We start from the raw sequence: 14,844 nt of genomic DNA, 5'->3' as shown, positions 1-14,844 counted from the left end.
ACATCATTACAAGGGGAAAGTCAACTTTGAAAAGCCACTCGAAGTGCTTGAAGCCGACTCCAACACAGCAGCTGCTTAGCTGCAAGAAATTCCATCTTAGAAGGAGATTTCACAACATTTCAGTGCATGTGTATGAACAAGGGTTTGTTTCCTCCTCCTTGAATTCTAGCCTTTGGAATCCTTGAAATCCTTGCATTGTCCTTGCATTTTGAGCCAAATGTTCTGTGCAAACCCTGCATTGTGCACAATGTTCAAAGTTTTGGGTGATCTGGAATCCCTTCTTCACTATTGTAGACAACATGAATCCGTTGTCCATGTCATGAATGTGGTATGGAGGCAAGCTCCTACTTGCATTCCCTTTGCTGTTGCTGGGATCTATCAGGTCGCTCGACTGTGGCAGCACTCACTGATGCCACCAGCTTAGTGGATTCTCACGTCATTCACCCTGACTTACTATTCCTTACATGTCCACTCGTAGCCATGGTCATCACTTGCATGTTGTGCATTCTATAAGCGTCGAGTCATAGCAACCTCCCTGCTACCGTGCCATCAGATATGTGCATGATAATTTGGATTGGGTTGCAGGCATTGGGCTGTGGAAGTCTGTGTTAGCTATAACGACTGCTCAGGCAGGGATAGACAAAATAGCCGAAAGGTTGCACACTGTGGCCACCACGGGGCAGGCTCTCACATCCCAAGATTTTTGGAAAAGCCGAGCCGCATTCCAGTTTTTACTATAGCCAAATATTTTGAGCACTGCATGGAATCTATCAGTTTTGCAGATGTGACTCATGTGCAAGATGATGCAAATGCCGCAGTTATGAACAGAATTGCTGCCGTACCATCAGTTTCATTGGTGACTGCTACTTTGTTGCTGAGTATAGGAGTATTACTACAAGGTATTACTGCAAGAATAGGAGGCTTACTCAAAGAAAAATAGTATTTTGGGATGGTGCTTCATGGAAGTTGACAAAGGACAGCAATAGTACTGGGGAGCCAAGCTTCTGCATTTAAACCATAGGCACATGTATAACCATACGTGAGTGGCATGTCTTAGAGTGACTTGTTCTTCTGAACCTTGTGTTCTGCAATACATTTAATAATCACTCGAGAGTTTCTGTGGAATTACAGGTGCAGAGGGACCGCAAGTCGCAACCTGAGGGCGAGTCTTTTTCATTGGGTGCGGATGGTAAGTACGAGCATGATTTTTCTATCATCCTTTTGCGAGACACAATTTAAAGTCGCGTAATGCGAACTGATAATTCAAACTGGTTCTCGGCAGCCCATAAGAGCCACCATAAGTCTGCCTCTCTCAATAACCTAGCTCATGGACTAGAACTATAATATCTGCTACAGGCAACTCACTCACTCACTATCTCTCTCTCTCTCTTATGACTAGCTTCGCTCACAACACTTTTTTCCACTTTGACACTCCTAATGCTACTGCATTAACTCTTTCCGTAACATGCCCATTGGGCATCGTTAGCCTGCTATCGATGGTTTGAAACGTCGCTTTCGAGACTTTCCGCGCTGCTCACGGACACACTGTGCCATCAGACGTGAAGGAGAACTATATTTTTGTTTTCTAAGCAGTTCACTTTTTTCCCGCCAGGTGGTAATTTTTGAGCGCGCTTCGAAATTTTGCGGTTGTCAAAGTTGAAAGCAAAAATTGCCGCCTCCGGGGGAGAGCGTGGCACGCGCTTCGCAAGATTGTAGATCTTGCGATTACGCTGTATCTGCGGCTGATTTTATCCATGGATTGTGCAGCAGCCAGTCTGAGGATGCTGCTTCTTCATCCAAGTTTGACTCTGAGAGCGATGACGATGCAAACCAGCCCGGAACATTGGCAGCCCGGAACATTGGCATTTCACTGCCCAGCATACCCAACTGTAGTGCTTGCAGTGAAATTTTTCTAGTGGAATACCTGTTCAATGCAAAATGTAGATTTTTTTGGAGATCGTGATTATTAGACAACAATACATTTTGTATATCTCATAAATTTTGTAACATTTTTTTCTTAAAAAGTACAAGCGTGTCTTGTAACATTGTTAAATTTTATCCCACAATCTTGATTTTGCGATTTATATCTTTTTTATGACATACATTTCATTAAAAAAAACTGTTATGCATGAAAAGTGCATTCATTTGGCTTTTTGTTTATGTATTACATAAAACATCGGGTGCAGTAGTTCCTTCAGAAAAAAAAAAATCTGGCTTAACCTACAAAAAACTTATTTTCCCCGTGGTAGGGATGGAGTTAAAAAAACTGTAAATTAATATTCCACGTGCAGTTAGCATTTATTCAGTTCTTTTTTAGCTTTTATTGGCTGCTTGGGTCACTTTACGGGGCCGCTTGTCTACTGTACTTTAACTTGCTCACCTCACAAGATTGCTGGTTGGTCCGTGCAGACTTCCTGCCCATCTTTCTGCACGTTCTGGTACAATGTGGCCTGGTGTCAGCTGAAGTGGAAGCCGACTACATGTGGGGGCTGTTGCACCCTTCTCTGCTCACCGGTGAAGGTGGCTACTACCTCACCACCCTGAGCAGTGCCGTGCACGTTCTCAAGTCTTTGCGTGACAGTGAGGACCAGCCTGGTGCTGCTGATGCTGTGACCACACCCCCGCAGTCTACCGAAGGTTCTTCCTGCAAGGTGTGTCTCTGCACTTTTTTTTTCTCGTGTAATGCTCACCTTCTCAGAGGGATTTCTCGTGTAATGCTCACCGAACTTCTCAAAAATGCACTACTGCTCACTTATGTCTTTCTCAGTTTGAAGTAAAAATGCCGACCTTTAATCGTGAACCGTTCCGTGCACCTCATTGGTGTCGATGAGTCATGCCCCTTCCTGGTGTCTGTCACTGGTTGTAGGAGGCCTCTGCCCAGCCACCTTTGTTTCGCTACCCTCGAATGGCTGACCTCCAGGGCTTCATGCAGATTGTCATCCCAGATGAGCTCAGTGGCAGCATTGTGGCCAAGACGCTGCCTGTGCTGCCCCACATGACTGCCAAGGAAGTTCGTGAGTACCCAGAGACAGTCTAGCTCAAGTACCAAGAACATTGCCAATCAGCAAATGTCGGTCAGTGCAACCTTTCTACTTCTTTCATTGCAGGAAAGATGATAGCACACAAGTTCAGGGTCACAAATCCCGAAGATTATGGCCTATTCAAGCTAGTCAAAGGAGAAGGTGGGTGCATACGACTGCTCTATACGCTATTTCATACATAGCAGGCAACGCTGCGGAAGTCTTGCAAATAGGGGAGTCATGGAAGTCTAACTCCATGCGTTTCGCAATGCAGTTGTTCTTCATCCGCGATGATTTGTATGAAATAACTGCTTCATATACAGTAGACTTCCGTTAATTCAACTTTGGTTAATTAGATTTTTCAGTTAATTTGATCCGGGCCGAAGGTCCTGGCCGGTGCCCATGCGTTTCCATGGGCATAAACTTTGTTGTTTTGCTCCTAAAATCGGCCTTCGCCAGATAATTCGAATTTGCCCAGTCACCTGACCCCTACGAGCCCAATAGTAGCCCCTTTAATAGCAGCGTCTGTCTTGGCGGAGTGCAGGGGACAGTCAATGCGTTGAACACACGTCACCTCCTGTTTAAAGCGCCTATTTTCAGCCTGCCCTAGGAAGATTTTCAAGCAATAACTGTGACTCACAATGTTTGATTACGGTATTTACCTGATTCTAACGAACACCCTTGTTGTGTTTTTTTCCAAGCAAATTGGGTCAAAAATTGCCTCAACGGAAGTCGGCTGCATTGCAACTGCAATTTGTGGATGCATGTTTACGTCAAATATGACGTAATATTCATGCACCATTGTGCTTCCAGAATGTGAAGTAGGTAGTACTATGCTCTGGTCGTGAACACAAATGGTGCGCTGTCGTCACCAGTCGCAGAAACATCTCGTTCCAATCAATCAGTGGTAAATGTGTTCAGACTGCTGATGCCTTTCCTGTAACAAATGCATCAAACTGCGACATATAAGAACAGTGAAATCTCATCAATTTGAACTTTTGATTTATTAAAACTGATGACAGTGGTCGTGTAAAATTATGTGTATTTAAATGTGTGAAAACACCCCAGCAAATCAAACGTGTAAGTACTTGTGACGGATAATTCAAACACACCATGCCCCAGAGCATGCCCAAAGATCATGCTCTCAGCAGTACGCCAACTCACTTGGTGACTGTGCGCTGGCTGCTGCTCCCGTCTCCCATTGCAAGTACTGTATTGTAGCGCGAATAACCCTTGCCTTAATATTTTGTAGTAAAATTGGAGTGCAGATTATATGCAAGTTGTGCCTTAAGGTACGGCTTCACAGCGGTGAAAATTTTGCCTGGAAGCTTATCTTCACCGCAGCAGCGATGCCCTGCTGTGAAGCCACACTTCCAGAAATCTTCACTTATTCGTTAGCACAATGCACGTGCGCTACCTAATGCAGCGCTGCACGCAAGTCCTCCATTCAAAGAGCTTCCTATATTTCGAATCCAGCTTAATTATAACATGTTTTCAAGCACGTTCGAGTTGGAATTATGAATTATCAAGATTTCACTATGTGAGACTTAATTTCGCATCAATGTGTACCTATATCTTTTTTTCAATTGTGATGCACTATTTATCTGTCGTGAATGCAAGCAGTGGGAGAAGTTTCTTTAGCCTTAGTAGCATTGCCTTCTATGTTTGAAACGTAGTGGCTTGAGAACCTTCACACAAATATAGAATGGCCATTTTTTCTTTCTCTCTGCAGAGACACAGTTGACTGACAACGACTGTCCTCAGGCTATCAAGGCAGACCTTCTCACGAGTGGTGTTGAGTGCCGCTTTGCTTACAAGCGCTACGATGTCAAGTTTGTGTGGCCGTTCAGTGACAAGTCAGCTTGACCCATCGTTTGGTCGACCAGGTCTGCGGGCCTTTGGAGTGCTTCCGAACAAAACTCTCCAGCATTGCACATTTTGCTATTGTGGACTTGCAATGTGCTCTCGCGTTTGGCTTATTTGGTGGTAGATTGTTTGCTCAGCCAGGAAAAAAAAAAAAAAAGACAGAAGTGCACAGGCTGCAGAATTATTTGTTTGTGTCCCCCGGTTATTGGGATGCATGAGCTTATCATTCCTAGTTGAGAACAGAGCTTGACGTGAAATAATGTTCTCGAGGTACGGGTGTACAATATTTCAAATCAAGCAAGACACATCATGCATTCAAAATTATGCTCTGTGTGGTCCCTTAGTGGGCTGGCTAGTTGCCCACTTTGTTAGGCCAACACTCCAAGATGTTTTCACTGCATGAGAAAAATTTTGTAATGCTTGTTTTTATCATGTTTTCTGTCCCCATATGAACCACTCTTCCTTATAACAAAGAGGTTTGAGCCTGCAGAGGGAAACAAGCCTGCAGAGGGAAAATTATAGATTTAAATTTATGGTACATGGCCTGCTTTGCTGCCTGTTCCCCCCCAAGTGTCGTAAACAGGCTTTATTGTTGAGGCTACAACTTTTTGGTTGGGAGGACGCTGCTGTGCAGGCATATATTGTGACAAGGAAGTGCAAAGTAGTGTTTCATACTTTACTACGACATCGAGATGAATTAACACAGGGTATGTAGGCTTGCGGTTCAAATACTCATGTATGCAGTTAGACTTAAGAAATATTACAGTTAAACCTTGATACTATAACGAAGTCACAAAAATCATCACATAGCTTCGTTACATCGAAATGCCGTATATTTTTGTGTAAGGACGATAACCCTTGTACTGGCCACACCCCAAGATGTGGGCCTGAATAACTCGGGAAACTCGGGGGAAAAAAAATATGTAACAAATTATCTGTACATGAGCTGCATTCCTCTTTCCTGAGAATACACCATGCCAGTTGCAACAGGTAGCACATACCGCACTATCCCTGTGCTGCATCAACCTGATGCATAGAGGTGTCTCAGTCTGTTCTATGGTTGTTTCTGCAGTTGATAGTCTATAGGCTGGAAGCTCAGAGACTTAAGTGTTGGCAACACCACGAAATTTTTTTCCCAGATGACTTGCAGCTTGTCCTATCACGCTTTCCACCCATGCTGTTTGTAAGAGACAGCTCTTGCAGCTGCACACCATCCTGAGCCTCATGTGCGCCAAACGCTTCATGCATAATTTGTATGCACTGTGAAAAGTAAGAGAGTGTTACCAACTGCAACATTCCGTACACATTTTGCATGAAAACCTCTGTAGCTTTTCTAAATCCTGCAGCCCCTTCACCTTTGAACAGCACTTCGCTGATGCGGTGCATAAAGGTGTTTTTGTTTCCTTTTTGACTGTGTCCGTAGTTGATTGAAGCTCGAGTGAAGTCGTTTGAAGCTAGTTCAGAGTGAAGCTCATTGACTAAGTATCATCAAAATTCGTATCCCTGTGGCCTCCGGTGTGTCCTGTCATGTACGTTCATACAGCATATGTATACTGCTTTCCGTAGGAAGCGCCTGTCACTGCATTTTACACTAACCATCACGCACGGGCTCTGCGCTTTATGAGCACTCTACATGTTTGCGCCATGAGCCTTCATCACTTACGCACTACCTGAAGCGTACGTAAGCACTATCAAGTAAAACGCTTGTTTCACTTCTCGCTTGAAGACTGCAGTAGCTTTTTATTGCACAAACTTGCAGGCTATGCAATGTCAGAGCTTGCATCTGAAAATGGCATTACCTTGTAATACTATCGTAGTACATCAGCAAAGAACCGTATGCAAATAAATCGTTTAGGCACTGGCACTCGCAATACGGTTTCCATTTAATGCCTCGCTCATTTGAGACTGAAGTCAAGTATTGAAACTGCAGATAAACACACTTGCATTATCTTAAAACTAAAAATGCATGGCTTTCTATGAACAATGTTTTATAAAAAGTAAAAATTAGTCATTACATCAAGAATTTTTATGCATTGAAACTCGTTACATTCAGGTATAACTGTGCCTGTGAAGCCGCAAATACAGCTTTTGACCATTCTATGTACTACCACTAGTGTCAGGCATGAAAAGGTTTTACTGCATTAGGCTCTCAAACAAGGTGTAACTGCAGCAGTTCTTTGGCAATCCGCACTACTCATTATTAGCAGCCTTTAAGCACAAACACAAGAAAGTTGCTACAACGAAATTGCGCAAAGAAGGCCTGCAATTGTGCAAGGCTGTTTTTTTTTTTTTTGTGGCACATACAGGGTGTTTTTCTCTTCTTTACAAAAAAACAACAACAAAAAAAGACTACTTTATCTCGATTCAATGTTCATGGCTGTGTTAGTAAAAGTGATGGCCATCAAGAAAGAGAGTAGGTTGTGATACTTCGCTGTTGCCAGAGATTAGTTTCCAGTTTCATTGTCTTAATAGCCCATTTTGTGTAATATTCACCTGTTCAGCTAATCTCAGTGCTTTGTAACATAATCAAGAAATGGAAGCTGCATGTCTCGTAAATGAGCAGTTACTCAGCTTGGGTGTTTATGTAAAGAAGTTGGTTTTAATTGGTTGTGAGATGTTGAATTAACATAGGTTCTTTTAAGAAACACCTCTGGAAGTTTGTCTAGCTGTACTAGTTGTGCACGACTGCTTGAAAAGAACACTGGGTACGTCTCATTTATGAAGTACGTAATATGAAGATGCTCTGAGGAAGCTGTAGGCAATTAAGTTTTTCTGCTTGAACCTTTCTCAGCCTCATTAATCCAAACTTGTTTCATCTTGAACCATTGCAAAGGGTCTGGCTTCTCACCTGGAATGTGGGTGTAATGTCTCTTGTCATCTGAGGTGTATAATAGTTGATGTGTCATGTTTATTTGGTAATTGTTATCTTAGTTAGCAGCTTGGAAGTCTGCTTCCAACTACATTATTTTTTGCATGTCCTTGAAAACACCAACAAAATTCATAATTCATTTCATCCTCTCATTGGTAGAACATATAAGCAACTTCATAAGGAAGACACTGAGTAATAATAAATTGCAGCTTTTCTTTATGAATTTTCTTTTACAACTTCTCCTCCTGTACATTTTAAAAACAGGAGGGAGTACCACAGTCACCAGCATAGCCACAGCAAGCTGAATTCAGCAATGCACACATAGTCAACATTGTGACATTTTGTTTCAATCACCTTGAGTGAAAATTTAGTGAGCTGAAATGATTTAGGGAAGTGACAATGTAAGAAAAAGAACTTGCGTACAGTGTGAAAATATATAATCATTCAGGGTAGGTGAACTTGCACGCAACAACGAAACCAAGCAGGAATTTTGGGTGATGAATGCTAGATGCTGCCATGCTAATTCTCTTTTTTTCTAAGCCAAATTGTGTGCTTAGAAAAGAAGAGTAAAATCTGATAGTGCTTAGTAAAGTGTGTCTCTAGCGCTTTGCGTGTTGTGCTGTCTTTTGTGTAAATAAGTTGTCATCCTGAAGCTGCATTTGTAGCATTTTGCACTTTTACAGAGCTGATGGCACCATGTGAGAATGACATACCTACTTTCCTTGAATTGTCGACTGGACTGCTGATGGTTGTGTATGCAAGGCTTCATTCAGCAAAGTAACCGTAACATGGTACAGACTTGGCTGCTATAATGGCTGTTGACACAAGCTAAATTGTACTTTGTTGGCTACAGTAAGCTGACCATCAAGGAATGTAACTCGCCATTAAAAGAAGGTGCGTGTGAGCCAAGGATTATGTAGAAGTGCAAAATGCCACAAAGTGAAAGCAAAGCCTTCACATTTTGGCGTGATGGAGAATTGTTCTCAGCGTAGATGTCTATGCAGACCCCAGGGCAGCTCATTAAAATGCCTGTCACTGGCAGTCTGTCTTTGCTCCACTGAAGTACTATCTACTGTCCGAAAAGCAGTGAAACCCTTTGAAAACGTTCAACTTCTTTGCCCACCATCAAACAGTTGCTATTGATGCTAGTAGCACCCCATCTTTGTAACCTCATGGAGTACAGGAGCTCTACAAGCCTAAGACTGGGTTTACACTAAATGTTGGTGTTTGTTTAAGCTATATCTGCATGCTTGCCGTCCAATAGCAAATTACATGCTGTATTTCATTGTCATGGGTGCTCTTGATAACTGCTGGCTGAATGCACTTAAGACGGCAGTGTTGTAGCAGTTCATATAAGTGTCTAGTCCGTTAGCGTGTAGCATCTGGTGTATATGCAAATGACGACCGTCCCACTTTGGAAAGAAAACTGACTGTTTATTTTATGTATGTGACCATTTCGTTGCTTCTGGAGATTACAGTTGTCTACTATGGTATACTTGAACAGGTAACTGACGTTACAAATTAAGCAATGTGTTTTTCGGATCATATGTAGTGCAGGTGTTTTGCGAAACTGGTGCCTTAGGCATCTGGAGCCTGGAACGGACTTGAAATAACTTGCATGCTCTATTTTGATACAAGGGCCATAATGCACTCACATATGGTTCAGATGGTTTCCACCAAGTCACACTTTTAGCATAGGTGAAAATACCTTCCAACTAGAGTTTCATACCCTCAATGTCTTTATTCCACGGAAATTAGTTTCGTTCATATGTCAGTGTCCTGCTGGGGAATGTTTGGTGGAAGTGCAGTTTTTTTTTTTTTTTTTATCTCCTTCAGCAAAAGGTGTTGTCTAGTTTTTATTTTTCACGCTATAACTTAACATAAGAAATTATACAATGAATCATTATCATTTTCACACACTGTGCACCAGCATTGCTAAAAGTGTTCTGTGTTTTTGTGAATTGATTTTTAGAAACCTTAACATTGCAGATTATATGTACATAATATCCATAACAATTGCTTCTTTCAGTAAACGGTTGTTTTAAGATTTTTTGCCAAGCTTGCTTGTGCATGCAGCGGCCTGTACGCAGTACATTGTGATTTTTTTGCTAGGTGTGTGGATAGCAGTGTGCTGGCATTGCTACAAAGTAGAAGATTAATGTTAATTGTTTAAGTACCATGAACGATCTGCCCACAACACTGTTTGTACCCCTCACTCTGAGGACTTGGCTAAAAACAAAGTCGAGCCGGAAAAGCAATTGTTCTTTACCAAAACTTTGTATTGAAAAATACTATACCAGGCAACAGTTAAGACTGACAATCAGCAACTGGTGCCTCAAATTCACATCGTCCAGGTTGTGGCTGCACCCAAAACTTGGCACCAAGCAGCGGATTACTCAGTACTCATGATATAGATGCAGAAGTGTGAGCTTGTGCTCACATGGCAACAGTACAGCAACAGAGTTGTATTTTTGTTTTTAGTTTTTAGATTATGATGGTGAGTGCCTTCTCAATGTGCACACAACTTGATTAAAATCGACTTGAGAGCCAACTGCATGACTTCAGTTCACTGGTGTGCCTTTGGTTACTGGGGAAGCTATCTTGAGTGCCAGCTCACGAAATGTCTTAAAATTTGGTAAAGAGCCCCTGAAATAACAGCAGAAATGACAATGTCCAAGAGTGCCTTCCTGTATAGCAAGGCATCAAGCCAGACAACAATTGTAAGTCAAGTTATCGCTGACAGCAATCAATTAAAGAGTACAGCCGTAGTATAACATAAACATTGATCTGCCCACTATACAGTGGACTTCCTCCTTTCAGAAGCAAGTACATGCATACCTTCCAAGCCTTCGAGTTTCCACATACTTTCTGTAAATTTTCAGCAAATTGGGGGGCAGGATACTTTATAAGTGTGACAAACTGGCATGCAAGCCTGCTTTGTTTGCCATGTTCAATTAGCATGAGCAAGTTTGGCTTAAGAACTGCAGCATATTCCTGATTCCCAAAGCAGTATGTGTTCTTGACAATTATTGTCAACAACTTATACTGCTTTGGGAATTGAAGCTATTTGCTGCGTTTCCTATCACACACATAGTCGTCATGAGCAAGTCTAAATTGTGTCTCGAGCACTATAGCATGTAGAATGAGTTGGATGAGCAGGAATTATTTTACTAGAGTGAAAAAATGTGTAATATGTTGCTGATCATGCTGAATTTTTCTGTAGCGCCTGTAGTGGGGAATCGATTGTTGCACGCCTAACGATTTAATAAGTGCTTGACAGTTTTTGGAAGTTGTGCTTCTAATTGAGCACTTATGGGAGGCTTGTCTATTTTTAATGCTTCTGCTGTACAAAACATGTCCGTGGTAGACCAGTATCAGTATGAAATTGCATGAGTGCTACCTCACTGATGTGGGGGAAAGGCTGTGTGCCATGTTTAATACCATTGCAGGAAAAACATGATGCAAGCTTGTTGCTCTTGGTGTCTGTCAGTGTGCAATTTGCTTTATGTGTATGGTGAGCAGACTTTTTTGGATTATCTAGGGGGAAAGGATAGAGATATATAGGAGCGGGGGTGGTTACTCTATCATACGCTTAGATGTGGAGCCTTGGGACTTCGCAATGAGTGTAGCTTGGCAAACATTTTCTCTCTTCTTTATATACATTGCTTCCAGCACAGACGTGATATTTGGAACTGGCTGTGTGTATGCAAGCAGGCACCAGATTTATTTTGTAGACGAGACAGAAGTGTTCTGTTTCGAATTTACCTTTGCCCTCTGCATTACCATAAACTGGCTGGTGAAGTTAAATTTGATGCTTTGGCTGTACACAGGCTGGTGCCAGTGCTGTCTAAATGTTTGAAGTAGGCCATGTAAATTTTTGCATTCCTTTGCCAAGGTCAGTTTAACAAGATCGCATTGATAGTTTACTTGCAGCATTGAGTGCCAGCGCATATGTTTTCCAATTACGAGCCTCTCTCACTGGTACAGCTTGGTCCAAGCCGTGAGGATGAAAGTACAGCACACATGAAACCAGGATATGTTATACCTATATCAGCCTGTCTGGTCACTTTACAGATATGCAACTGCTAATCGTCCTGCTGGCCATGGCGTATTCTGTTCTGTGATTTCATATTTTATTGATAACCGTTTTAGCATAACTTGCACTGGTGATCTGTTCAGGTGTATCTCACTTTTGTCCTGTTCTGTGTTTCATGCTTAGAAATGGTGCATGTAATTAAACAAGCGTACTCGTAAATACTCTACTGTGCTGATGTATAGGCTGCCTTCCTTGTGTCAACTTTTTCTGTGATCGACAAAGCCGAGTGTGAGGTTGTCTTGTACACCTGACATTTTAAGCCTATGCAACGTTTTAGGTATATGAAGTGTGCTGTACATGACACTATTTTTTACAGCTTTTTATCTTGTAGCTTGTTTGTTTCATGTGACTGCCGTGTTCATTGCTGCTATGCTGCAGCCATGTCTGTTTCCTGGACATGGTTTATTATGAGCCTCTCATAGTATTTACATGACTCCCGCTACCTTGCGTTTTGTGAATTTGTTGTTTTGACACCAACATTTCTCTCTGCTTTTTGACTGCCGTGACTGGGCTGGATTGGCTGTAATTTTGGCAGTGGTGTTCTTGTTTGCAGGCGAACAAGCTAAGGTTACAATGAATATATTGGTGGGCATCACTTCAGTGCCTGAATAAACTTCCTCGGGCAAAGTGTTGGTTGTCTGTTTTCTGTCGTAGATGGCTTCGCCAGCAGTTGAAATGGCCAGAAGAGTGGGAGCATCTATGCCACTCCTGTTGTGTGGCTTTTGTTGCATAAACCCTGTCTTGCTGTCTTTTGCAGACTTAGCCTTGGCACCCGGCAGGTATCCTGTCAGCTTGTAAAAAGGCTTGTGTATTTTCAGACACGCAGCTTTCTGCAGTGTTGGATAGTTTCTAATTTTTAACCCTTTAGCTGGTACCTTAACCAATTTGTAGGTTCTATGAAAATTTCTGCAAAGTAGATTATGTAAAGGTGTTTGTTTTAGTCTAGTTTGCTTATTACACATAATTAGACTACAAAATGTGGATTATGCATATGTATACATATGGAGGGAGGTCCCAGAGTCAACAATTAAATTACAAAGGGGACCTTTTGTCAATATTGTCTAGAAAACCTAAGTGCACAGCAGCAATATAGGCAACTAAAAAAAAAAAAAGCTGCTGGAGTCAGTAGCTAACACAAAATAATTATAGGCTGCTAAGCGTCTCTTTCCTCCTTTCCATATATAGAGAGGAGCGAAGGCTGTGGGGGGACGGGAGGAAGGGAGGCGACGTTTAGCTGCGGCACCAAATACGTATTTATATATAAAACGCCTCGCGCGTTCGGTGCGAACGCGGGCAAAACGCCGACGGCGTCGACATAGTTCTGCGCGTTGCTGGTGCTGTAGCTACAGCTGATAAAACTACTATCCTTACTCCGTATAGCTCTCTACTAAATCGCAATTGGTGCTTCGCCTTTCGGGTGAAACTGCGACATTTTTTTTTTAAATAACACAGAATAATTATTATAAAAAAAATGGTAAGTGGTGGAATGAACTGGTGGAACTCCCTTTTTCGCAGAAGGGAGGTGAACAGTGAACATCGCGCTTTTCACAGAAGTCCGAGCTGTTGCTTAACGGTGGCCGGAACCTTGACCGCCGGCAGCGCAATGGTGCGGATAGCAACGACCGAACCGGTCATTCGGTGAACATCGCGCTGAAACGAGTCAGCAGCGACGACAGGTGTGCCTTCTCGTGCACTGACAAGCTGTAAGACCAAGGTGGAAGCGGGCAGTCCTAATGGGGTGGTCGCCGGAGTGGCCGGAACCTTGACCGCCGTAGCAGCGCAATGCTCGTGAGAAAGCGGATCGCACCGACCGTTTTCCGCCATGCCGGCTACACCAATCTTGGCGGCGGAGTGAGGGACGCTAGCCAAGGAGGCCGCGCTAGGTCTACTCTCCTCCTCCTCTCGTGCGGCATTCGGCGTCTGAGGGGCCGCCGTGGCCAGCAGGAGTGTAGTGAAGGGATGCAGTGCAACGTTACTAGATCTATGCAGGGGGCCAGGAGGGCCAGCCCTGTAACCTCCGCTTGCGACGTCAATCGCGATACCCGTGCGGGCGAGGAAATCGCGTCCGGGAATCACGGGCACGGAAAGACCCAGGAGATGCACAAAGCGCTGACGGCGCACCTCTTCGCCGAACCTCTTCGCCGAACAGCGAGACCGAGGCCCCGCTATCCAGCAACGCCACAAACTGTCGGCCAGCGATCGTAAAAAGGGCGATGAAAGGCGCCGGCGTGGAGCAGTGGCGCACCGACGGCGGGTGGGGGAGGCCGAGTTAAGCCGCCCCCCCCCCCCCCCCCCTCCGCGTCCAGCCCCACCAGTCCAACGTCTACCTTCAGTGCTCTGTTCATATTGTCATTACAATTCAGGAGGTGGCTTGAGGTCGAATGTTCCTGAGTAACAAAAATACTCTATCATTGTGTTGTATTTATTCAATCAGTGTTAAGTTAGTTTACTCTATCATTGTGTTGTATTTATTCAATCACTTAAGTTAGTTTGAGTAAAGCGCTGAAGAAACAAACATAGGCCTGTGTCAAGATCCTTGGTGTCATTATTATTATACTTATTAGGCCTTTTATTTGCTGTTGGATTCCTCTGGCTAAAGCAAGCTTGAAATTGCATTTTATGCAAAGTGATTCCTCCTCCCCCCCCCCCCCCCGGCAGAGATCCTGGGTGCGCTACTGGCGTGGAGGAAGAGTTAGTTCCAGCGCGACACGCCATTGGAACCAGAGGTTGCATTTCATCACCATGCGCCCCTATTGTCGCCGCCGGCGATGGGGAGCTCACCGGCGGCTGACGCCGTTTCCCGAAGGGCCAGGAGGCTCTTGCGTCGGGCGGCGCACAGTGCATGTTCGGGCAATATGACCGCGTTCATGCAAATGGTAGCAGACAACGAAAAGTCTTCCCGTACCGTTGCACAGAAGAAAACAGCCGGCGCCAGCAATACTTTCGTATCCTTACCAACCTAAGCCCAGGTGTCCCGCACATGGCTCATAATG

The 14,844-nt window shown here is 43.6% G+C and overlaps 1 protein-coding gene across 21 annotated transcripts in view; it reads left to right on the top strand.

Moving 5' to 3' along the window:
* Positions 1–12,478, top strand: part of LOC119457585 (protein sprint) — an 89,868-nt gene extending 77,390 nt beyond the window's left edge. For 12 of the 21 annotated variants that reach the window (XM_049670249.1, XM_049670251.1, XM_049670253.1 and 9 more), the window contains exons 15-19: positions 1,132–1,189; positions 2,410–2,651; positions 2,867–3,014; positions 3,108–3,182; positions 4,753–12,478. In XM_049670249.1, coding sequence (XP_049526206.1) covers positions 1,132–1,189; positions 2,410–2,651; positions 2,867–3,014; positions 3,108–3,182; positions 4,753–4,886 — 657 coding nt within the window. In that variant the 3' untranslated portion in view covers positions 4,887–12,478. The remainder of the gene's footprint in view (positions 1–1,131; positions 1,190–2,409; positions 2,652–2,866; positions 3,015–3,107; positions 3,183–4,752) is intronic. The other 9 variants (XR_007467726.1, XR_007467724.1, XM_049670245.1 and 6 more) reach the window with 8 other exon arrangements.
* The last annotated feature ends 2,366 nt before the right edge of the window (positions 12,479–14,844 follow it).

This window comes from Dermacentor silvarum, chromosome 7, assembly GCF_013339745.2.
Source record: "Dermacentor silvarum isolate Dsil-2018 chromosome 7, BIME_Dsil_1.4, whole genome shotgun sequence".
Lineage (NCBI taxonomy): Eukaryota > Metazoa > Arthropoda > Arachnida > Ixodida > Ixodidae > Dermacentor > Dermacentor silvarum.
This window is presented reverse-complemented; position numbering and strand designations above follow the sequence as displayed.